Source organism: Tupaia chinensis, unplaced genomic scaffold (assembly GCF_000334495.1).
Source record: "Tupaia chinensis unplaced genomic scaffold, TupChi_1.0 Scaffold000682_1, whole genome shotgun sequence".
Taxonomy (NCBI): Eukaryota; Metazoa; Chordata; class Mammalia; order Scandentia; family Tupaiidae; genus Tupaia; species Tupaia belangeri.
The window spans coordinates 4,126,481-4,137,471 of NW_006160205.1; the positions used below are offsets into that span (position 1 = coordinate 4,126,481).

General features: G+C 43.6%; 1 protein-coding gene across 1 annotated transcript in view; it reads left to right on the forward strand.

Annotated features, from left to right (window-relative positions):
• The window catches only part of LRIG1 (leucine rich repeats and immunoglobulin like domains 1), a gene marked incomplete in the record, with an annotated part of 137,400 nt that overhangs the window by 37,674 nt on the left and 88,735 nt on the right, over positions 1–10,991 (forward strand). Inside the window, 1 exon segment of the mRNA XM_014592355.2 lies at positions 9,088–9,159. Coding sequence (XP_014447841.1) covers positions 9,088–9,159 — 72 coding nt within the window.

Consider the following 10,991-nt stretch of genomic DNA (forward strand, 5'->3'; position numbering starts at 1 on the left):
TCTTTCTTTCTTTCCTTCCTTCCTTCCTTCCTTCCTTCCTTCCTTCCTTCCTTCCTTCCTTCCTTCCTTCCTTCCTTTTTTTTAAAAATTTACCAGAGAGTGCATGGGTTCACTAGAGGAAGAGAGGAAGAAAGTGAGAGTGCATACTCTCTGGGGAGTGGTCATGCTCCAGTCCCTTTTCCTTCATCTCTCCCGCCTTCTGGGATTTTGGATGCACATGCATGCACCTGGTCTGTCTCTCAAGCTACCCAGATCTGGGGCTTGAACTGCATGGTCATAGTCAGCCATGTAGGGTCCAGCTGCCTTAACCATCACACCACCAGTTGGCCCATTAGTTCAGATGATTAAAAAAATACATATTTATTTACATTTGACTAGAGAAAAACGGAGAGAGAAAAAGGGAAAGTATGAGAAAGCAAGCCTCCTGGTCCAGAACTTGAACCATGGTTGGCCATGTGGGAGTCCAGCACCTTAACCACCATGCCATCTGCCAGCTTCTAGTAGAAATGATTTTAAGGAACACAAATAGGCGGTGGCTGTGAGTCCCTATGTGGCCAGTGTGTATAATCTCTTCTTTTGAATTGCTTGTAAACTGCCGTCCTTTGCCTAATAAGTAATATTTCAAAAACTGAGTAGTTGTAGTTCATTGCTAACTTTCTAAAATATAACTGACTAAAAGCTTACAAAATGAGCAGTTTTGATTGGGCCGAGGTCTGAGTGATTTTTCATTTGATTATTCACAGAGTTGTCTCTTTGCCAAATCTCTCAGGTGGGGAATATGTGGCTGCTTAGTTACTGAAGAGAGATAGTAAGTAGCAAATGCAGGACCTTCTCCTGAGGGGGGAACCCGTGAGTTCGGATGTCAGAGGAATGGTTCTAGTTTTAGACAAAATTGGATCAGTCTTAATATAAGCCCTTAGTGGGTATGATCAGGCCACTCATTTGTGGGTTTTGTTTAACCAGGGGAAAGCATCGCAATAGAAGAAAGATAAGGACATCTAATCTTCTGGGATTAGAAAACAAATCTCTTATTCTCATAAACCCTTACAACATGGGTCCAGGGAACATAACGTGATGATTTCATTGGAATTTATGTGTACAATGTGTAATTCCACACAGAGTAGAAATGGAGCCGAAATGCCTTACTACGAGCTTAAGGAATGAAACAACTTGAACATGTGGTGTGTTCTTCTTCACTTGCCCCCTCTTGCTGTCTTGAAAGTGACCAGCTACTTTTCTCCTCATTAGTCTTTGGCAGATGATTCTCTCATAGCAAAGGGTTCAGGTTCCGAGGTGCAGGCTGGAGCCCTCATCTTCTCGGGAACAGGATTTCCTACGCCAGTCCCTCGTGAGCGGCCGCTGGTGCTCACAAGTCCATCCTTGCATTTGCCTCACACTTTTCTTTCCAGCTGTATTATTCCAGTTAGCAAACATCCAAAAGCTTAAAATATGCAAACTACGGCGATGTTCAGGAGTCCAGACGGGGCTGAGTAATGGGAAATGGGCTAGCCTGGAAACCAAACTGAATATGAAAACCTCATTCCTCAGGGAATGCTTGTCAGAGATTTAGGACCAGTTCCTTCCCCTTCCAGTGATCATTAAGTTTGAAAAATGGAACCACACGCTGTGGCACTCCGCACAGCGAGAGACTCTGTCCGGGTAGTCCGTGGTCTATGAGCAATGCTTGCTTTTGGCCATGAAGTGCTAATTATGTCGACTAATGAAGTGGGGCTGTTTCCTCCCCACAGCTCACTCAAAAGTAAACGCAACTTTTTATCCCTCAGCTTCCAAGGAGTCAATGAATTATTGTTTGCCAGCTTTGAATCACGTTCGCCAAGTTTGTAATATGTGGTTCTGGTTGTAATCCAGGAAGATGCTGGTCAGATTATGTAAATTCCCATTAAACCTATAGGATTACATTCAGAAGGCAGTTTTTATCGTACATTCTTCGTGGCTTGAGTTTTTGAAGGCCCTTTCTCCTGCTGGGATGATTAAGAATTTTGGATTACTATCAGTGCCTTCCCTCACCACACACGCTTCAACAAAGCCTTTGAATTATTGAGAAACTCAGATTTTTAAAAAAAAATTTTGATTTTTAAAAAATTAAAATATTCTGGGACTGGCAGGTGACATGGTGGTGAAGGGCATTAGACTCCCATACGGCCAGCCGTGGTTCAAGTCTCTGACTTGGTGGCTTGCTTTCTCACTTTCTCTTTTGCTCTTGCTTTGTCCCTCTCTGGTCAAATTAAAATAAATAAAAAGTTAAAAAATAAAATTAGAAAATTAAAATTTGCTGTAGGGCTTATGAGCTCACTAGAGAGAGACAGAAAGAGGGAGGGAAAATGAGAAAGAACCCCTGGGAGGATGGCCACACCAAATCCCGTCTCCATTCTCCTCTTGGGATTTCGGCGCACATGCACAAGTGCCCGATGTGCTCTTCAAGCCGCCAGATCTGGGACTTGAACTACACATTTGGCCATGTGGGATCCAGCCACGTCAAGCACCATGCCACTATCTGGCCCTCAGATTTATCTTTAAAACTCAAGTTTTGGGACTAGCAGATGCAATTATGTCACTGGACTCCCACATGACTGACTGCAGTTCAAGTCCTGGACCCAGTGGCTTGAAACTCATGCCAAGTGCATGTGTGTGTGTACTCAAGGTCCTGGAAGGAGAATGAAGAAGAAGGAATTGTAGTGTGACCATCCTCCCAGGGGATGATTTCTCATTTTCCCTCTCACTGTCTCTGTCTCACCATCTCCCCAGTGAGTGTACATGCCCTGACCTCTTAAAAAAAAAAAAATTAAAAAAACCCAAGTTTTTTCTCTAGGTGTCACTTTCATATGAAATATTTGTCCAATATTTTATAGATGTAGAAACATGTGTTGATGACTTTATGATTTAGATATGGCACAGTTAAAGAGAAAGTTCGGTGACGGTGGAAATGCCCTCTGTGTTAGGCAGTGCTCAAACACCTGAAAAATGGTTAATGTGACGAAGTAACCAAATTCTTCCTTTTATATCATTTTAAATTTTTAATTATAAATGTAAATGTCCACATGGCTAGTAGGTACCAAACAGGACAACACTGGTTTAGAAAGTGGTGCGAATTTCTCCACTGTTGAAAGACTTTCAGCTCTTGAAATTCCATGGGGTCGGGGTAGGGGATCTTGTCACAAAACATGCTCAGCTCGCAAACTGTTGTTGTGCACCGTTAAACAGTTTGCTTTTCAGGCACGCCCGGATAAAACTTGAGCTGTTTTCTGCAGAGGTGCCTCCTGTGTGTTCTGCAAATGGTGGGCCGCACGGTCATCTTTCAGCAGATTAGCAGAGAGCAGATCTATGGCTGGGCGCAATTGTTCCAAGAGCTGCACACCCTTTGTGTAGGAGCAAGGGAAATTTGTGTTATGACAATGGCTGACAAAATGTTTAATGAAAGCTGCAATTGGCAGTAACTGAATTCCCTGAGGTTTCTTTCCTTCCCTCTTCGCTACTGAAAGGTGCAGAAACGCTCCTGACAGCATCTGTCCTGCTGACAGATGAATTGTTTTGACAGGAGAATCTGAAACCTTCAACCGAAGACACATTCAGATGTCAGGCCTGGTAAGGGGTGATCGTGTTCATAGAAATAAGTGAAATTCTTCAGATTTGTGTACGTGTCAGCTGCCACCTGAGAAAAAGGCCTCCTTAAAGGTTTTTCAGTGATTAACCCTTCGCTTGTTCTGGGGCTCTGAGATGATAATCCACACCCCTTTCTGCAGAGCTCGTAGGCTAAATATATTTCCTTAATTGCTGAGAAATTGGTATCATCTATAAGCAAAGCGTTCAGAGTTAAGAAAAACACTTCAGTCTTTTGAAAAAATTTGGGTAGAATATGCCAGTGTTCATGGCGGCAGCATTCAGAGTAGCCTAAGGTAGAAACATCCCAAGTGTCCATCCACGGATGAATAGATGCCAAAAATGTACATACCTATATTGGGATGTTATTCAGCCTGAAAAAGAAATGAATCCTGACACGTGACACCGCAGTTGAACCTTAAGGACAGTATGTGAAGTGACTCAAGCAGTGACAAAAGGACAACTACATAATTTTACTTATATGAGGTACCTAGAGACAGAGTGGAGTGGTGGTTGCTAGGAACTAGGGAAGAGGGAAATAGTTCGTGGTCATCGGGTGCAGAGGTTCAGTTTGGGACGTTGAGAAGATTCCGGAGATGGGTGGGTGGTGATGGTTGCAAAATAGTGTAAATACACTTTATGCCACTCAATAGGACACTTATAAATTGTTGAAATGGTAACATTTGTTATGTATGTTTTACCATAAAACATGATACTGGGAGAGTTTATCTACCTGCAATGAGCCATCGAGCAAGTACTTCTCAGGGTCTTACTTTATATTGTATTCATCCGGGAGAATATGTGGGGTCTGTAGAAAGTTCACAGAAAAATGCGTATTTGGGGAAACCTGTGTGTGAATTTCAAAATTTCTGCACCAAGATACTCTCGTGCCTTAATTTCATTTGTCCATGAACTTTAAAAAAAAAAAATGTTATTTTGGGACCAGCAGTTGGTGTCCATGTAGTCAACTATGGTTCGAACCCGGACCTGGTGGCTTAAACTCACGCCAGGTGTGTGTGCATGCGTGCCCAAGATCCCGAGAGGAGAACAGAGGAGAAGGGATTGCGGCGTGACCATCCCTCCGGGGGATAATTTCTCACATTCTGTCTTCTGTCTCTTTGTCTTTCTGGTGAGCATATGCGCTCTATAGCAAAAACCTTCCCCCCCAAAAAAAGTGTTTTGTAAAAATGTTATTTTTTTATGTACATTCAATCACTGTATATTATTACAGCATGCAAGATGAATTTTCTCAGCATGAATACACTGGATAGAGGCCAGCAGATGGCGTATTGGATACATTACTGGACTCCCATGTAGTTGACTGCAGTTCGAGTCCCAGACCTGGCAGCTTAAAACTCATGCTGGGCATGTATGTGTGCGTGTGCCCAAGATCCTGAGAGGAGAATGGAGGAGAAGGGATTGTGGTGTGGCCACTCCCCTGGAGGGTGATTTCTCACTTTCTGTCTCTCTAGTGAGTGTATGTGCCCTATAGCAAAAAATCTCTCTTAAAAAAAGTAAAAAACAAACAAACAAACAAAAAAAAAACTCTGTATATTGGTTTAATCAAAGATATTATCACACGTTGTCATAAACAGATAATTTTCCATTTTTGTGTCTCTTAAATGTTTTGCTTCTTTCTTTTTCTCCTTGATTCCCTTCCTCTCACCTGTCCATGAACTTTTTGAATCCCCCTGTATGGTAAATATTTTCATCATTTCCTGTTAAAACAGTTGAGGATTAGGCTTTCTTTGGATTCTAGGACAATTTACATCTCACACTTAAAAGTGAGGGCAGCTCTGTGTGCAGAAGCAGAAACGGTTCCCAGTGAGCCCTAGTGACCATTTCCTCTGTACTGCCAGCAGGCGCTCTAGAGAGTGATTTTCAGAGGCAATCTTCTGACACGTGTGTGAGTATGTGTGTCTGTTCTCGTTCACAGAAATTAGAAAAATCACCTCATCCAGGCTGACCTAGCAAGAACTTACGTTTTCACTTACACGTATCTTCAGCATCATTGCTACGTGCTGACTTCTCAGTATTAAGTCCTGATACTCCTCAGCTTCTTTGTAACATGAGTTTATGGAAGACCTTCTCTTCCTTGCCCCCCACTTTTGGTTGCCAGAGAAAGCATCCCCCAGTGGGCCATGGTCATGCAGCAATCCTCATTCTTCCATTTCTCCATCCCATCAGGATTATTGCCATGTGTGCACATATGCCCCAGGGCCAGGCCTGGATGACCCTTTTCTTGAAATAGCTTTTTCCTTTTCTTTTTTGCCTTTTTTTGGGGGGTTGGGGGAGGAGGGCAAATTTTTGCTCTAGGGCATGTGTGGTCACTGGAGAGACAGACAGAAAGTGAGAAATCACTGCCCGGGGGGATGGCCACGCTGCAGTCCCTTCTCCTCTATTCTCCTCTCTGGATTTTGGGTGGGCACGCACATGTGTCTGGTGTGAGTTTTAAGCTGCTGCATCTGGGACTCAACCGCCTACATGGGAATCCAGCAATGTAACCATTACGCCATCTGCTGGTGTCCCCTTCCCCCCCTTTTTTTTAATTTGCCAAAAGTTGGGCGTGCTTGAGGCAGGGGGGAGAAAGAGAGTGAGAAAGTACCCTCTGTGGGGCATGATTATACTGTAATCCCCTCTCCTTTGCTTCTTCCCCCTGTTGGGATTTTGGGCATGCACACATGTGCACCTGGTGTGTTTTTCTGTCTGCTAGGTCTAAGACTTGAACCGTCTGGTTCCCACATGGGATCCAGTGCCTTAACCATCAGGCCACAGGCTGGACCTTAAGTATCCTTTTTAAAAAAGAATTGCTCCAAAATACCGAAAATTTATATAGGTTTTGTCCATGCTTTCAAGGAAAGACAAGCCAAAGGGTGATGTGATATAAAATGGTCTTATTCCAGATTGTGGAAGTATGTGTCCATTTGGTGGGTCGGAAATGAAGGAAGTGAATTCATTTTAGAAAGTTCACAACAGAACCCTCAGTTCATTGGTTAAGAGGTGAGCCCCAGCCACATTTGTAAGCCAGAAACAAACTTTTCTCAAAGTCTAGGTCAGACTCGTGGACCTAGATCAGAGGCAAAAGTTGGCATTCCTCAGGACAAATGTGACCTGCAGATATATTTTGTTTGGCCCACCCAGGGTTACTTTCTTGCCTTTTTTTTTTTTTTCCCTCCCTAAGAATTGAAAAGATTTCACATAAGAATTCAGATTTTCAGTTTCCCTGGAAAACTGAGAAGGTTGGTATTCACTGGCCCCCGTTTCTGGAGCTAGGAGCAGGTGCCCCTGTAGGTAGGCAGGCGGGCACCACTGAACTGGCCTCATTGCACACAGGCAGGGCCACCAGCTGCGTTACTTGCCTGCCTTCTAGGCTCTTGCCTTCGTGGCTTCTGAGGGTCTCCTCCAGCTCAGCAACTCCCATTACCTGTAGCACATAAAAGTCATCATAAGACTCACATTGTCATTATACCTAGAAACATTATTTCTGTCCCCTCTTTTGGTGATAATCTGCTTAGAATAAAAGCAAATCTCAGTCTGGTCTATCCAGTCCTCTTTCTGGTATGGGGGAATTTGCTCAATTTGCAGATTTCATTCTTAGGTTTAACCTGTTGGTTTCTGTGTACCCGTTAATAAATAACCCCCAAGCCTCGATAAGTTCACACTTGACTTCAATGTGTAGTTTAAAAAAAATTACCACCTCAATCTTACGGTAACATGATCTCTGGACAAATTGCTTTTAATTCGGGCCGTGCCATGAACATATATGTCCCATTAGTTTCAAGTGTAGTTTGACTTTTATGTAGATGGATGTCTTGGAGTTCACCATGAAATGGCTATCGGCTTTAGGTTAGTATTGATCGAAATCTCTCTGGGGGAAGTTTAAAAGATAGTTGCCACGTATGTGCTGACATTTTAAGAGACTTTCAGTTCCTGATTAGTAGAACTGCTAATTGGCAGTCATTTCAATGAAAATAATTGCTGACATGTTTACCTCTTTGGCATACACAGGGCTGGGTAGTCTTTGGTAGCAGGGAGTGAGGTTGCAGTGCACAGTAAGAAGCTAAGGTCCATTTGGATCACATCTTTGGATTCTGTTCCTGAGCTCGTGTGGCTTGAGGTTGTGATCAGAGCCTTGGCTGAGTGAGGATGGCCCAGCTTGTTCTTTGTTTGCCTGTAAGGGCATAGTTTGTGATATGGGTGAGCAATGCAATTCTGAACCGTTGAGACACATGCTAGAGGGCCAGCCTTGTTTCGTAGAAGTTAGGGGACTCAGGTCTCATGAGACTGACCATGGTTCCAATCCCAGCCCCAGCAGCTTGAAAAACACTCCAGTCATGTGTATGTATATGTATGCCCAAATCCCAACAAGATGGAGACAGAAATGGAGGAGAAGGGATCACAGTGTGACCACGCCCCATTGAGGATGCTTTCTCCTATCTGTCTCTCTGGTGAGCACACTTGCCCTTTGGTAATTAAAAAAGAAGAGAGACAGATGCTGTCATCTTGCGAGGGCTGCTCATGAGAGACTTTCTCTGCCTCTGGCTAACACCGACATGAACATCAAACACCTGGCTTCTTTCCCCTGTGTGACTGTCATTCCTGATATTTAGTCATTGATGCTAGAAATACCATGCTCATAAATAGCCTTGTGATTTCGGGATTTGACAGTGTTCACTTTCTGAACAGTCTCTTAAACTTGGATCCCCTATATAGCTAAGCAATTTTCAGTCTGTATTCTTGTTTAGACCCGAATGTCTCAACCTCTGAATAGAGCATTGACATTTAGGGGTAGAGGGCACTCTCTGGTGGTCCGGCACGGGGGCTGCCTGTGCACCATAGGATATGTGATAGCTTCCTTGGCTTTTCACCTACCAGGTGCCAGTAGCACCCATTGTTCCGTAGTCATGACAATCAAAAATGTCTCCAGACATTGCCCAAGGTCCCCCAGGGGGCCGAGTCACCCCTGGTTAATAACTACTGGTTTAGACGCGAACGGTCAAAACCCCCTCCTTTCTGTTCCTTTACCATAGCCTGATGCTTTAGTAAAGTAATAATAATAATAATAATAATAATAATAATAATAATAATAAAATGCCATTAAGAATAGCCTTGGCTTTGATATGGTGGAAAGCTTTTGGACCGGGTCACTTTTATGTAGTCAGAGGCCTGGCTGTCCTTAGAATGTCTTTAAAAGTTGCTAAGTAGTGAGATGGTATTGATTGAAATCCATTTGGGTTTAGCCTCCAGCGATTTGGATTTTCACAGTGTTGCTCTGAGTGCTTGTTTCTGAATGCAGGTAGCAAGGAGTTATATCTGCAAATCTCGGTATCAATACGATTACTTAAAATAACTACAAGACGGAATTGAACGAGCGGGCTTGGATTTGGTGGGGAGTGGAGAAGAGAAGATTCCCGAATATTGGGTGAAATACCAAGTGTTGAGTTAATTTTTTCTCTCTCCTTTTACCAGAAACCTGAGTTATAACAAACTCTCTGAGATTGACCCTGCTGACTTTGAGGACTTGCCAAATCTACAGGAAGTGTAAGTGTTTTCTCCACAGCTGGGTAGGGGAGTGTGGAGGGTTGGAAGGAGGGATGGAAGGCTCTCTGGGAAAGTTCTTTCCTCTTGCTGCCTCACTCACTCCTCTAAATCAGCAGCCTGGACTTATGGGGAGGGGTGTTTCAGTGCTGGCTGTTGGTAAAACTGCACTGCTTTCTTGGCTCTCCCTTCTCTTAGGCCATGAAAGGTGTGCCACAGTCCAGGAAGCAAGTTACAGAAAGCCACTGGCCATTGGGTATCTCCTTGTGGGGAGCCTCATGGGCTAATGGGTGTAACACACACAGGTTGGTTGTTGTCACAGTTCCCATAGTGGCAGAGTAACCTACTCAGCAATGGCCTCTGGGCCAGCCCACCCCGTCTGTTTCCTGGTAAACAGGAATACACAGACCAGTGGCCAGTGGAGGTTTACCTTCTCCCCTTCACCTCCAAATGAGCTAGGCACAGCTGGCTTTGGCACTCTGGGCTTGCTGCCTTTCACAAAGTCCTTTCAGCCAGGCTTCAGTGCTTTTTAGTGTGAAGACTTTTGCCTTTCATGGATATTAAGATTATCTGAAGTTTTAGCTCCCTAGGGCCCTCACAGAAACTGTCATATAAGTCATGCATACATACTGCAGAAAAATGGGCAATTGTGAAAATATGCAAACTAACAAAAATCACCAGTATTATCATCCAGGAGTAACCTTTGGAACATTTAGTGAAAAATAAATACTTGTACACACATTTAAAAAGTACACTCTTGGGACCAGCAGATGGTGTAATGGTTACATTGCTGGACTCCCACGTAGTCGACCGCAGGTCGAGTCCTGGACCCAGCAGCTTAAAACTCAGGCCAGGTGCATGTGCATGCATGCCCAAAGTCCCAAGAGAAGAATGGAGAAGGGATTGTGGTGTGGCCATCTCCCCTGGGTGTGATATTATTTCTTACTTTCTGTTTCTGGTGAGTGCATGCACCCTAGAACAAAAAGCAAAAATAAACAAATAAAAAGTACACACAGTCTTTGCTACTTATCCTTACATTTTTAGTACTTTGTCATGCAAGTAGACATTTTTCAAATGTCTCATTTTCATTTTTAATGTAAAAGAACTACATGTGGGCATTGCATAAACCATTCAGCCAGTGCTTCTATTGTTAGACATTTTTCTTGGACATTGATTAGATAGGTTGTCTTTACATCTTTTTGTTACAAGTAGCTCAAAAACCTTCTTTATCCTTTGATTCCATTATCAGTGGCTTATCTGAAGAAAGCTGAATTTGGCCAACTGGTACAATTATAAAATACTTGGATTCCCCATCCCCATCTTTAAATTCTCCAAATTGGCATTTATGATTTCTGTGTTTGTTTAAAAGAGGTTCAGACTTCCAAAATTGAAGGAACAGGAATTGAAAGGGCCCTTGAAAATCCTGTGTTCTAGACCCTCACTGGGTGGGTCGGTGAGCCAGTGCGGTGGGGAGGAGGTATGAACTGGGTCGCTGTTAGTCCCCGAGGCTTCTGTAGCAAATACCACAGTCCGGGCACCTTATTAATAGATAATAGACATCGCTTTTCGTAGAGTTCTGGAGACCAGACATCCAAGATAAGGGTGCCAACAGGGTTGGTTTCCTTTGAAGCCTCCTTGGCTTGTAGGCTATCTCTTATTCTGTCCTCACATCTCCTCTGTGCCCATATGTCCCTGGGGCCTCTTGTGTGTCTGAATTTCCTCTCCTGAAAGCATCCGTCATACTGGATGAGAACCCACCCATAGAACCTCACTAACCGTAATCACCTCTCTACAGGCGTTCTCTTCAAATACAGTCACATTCTGAGGAACTGAGG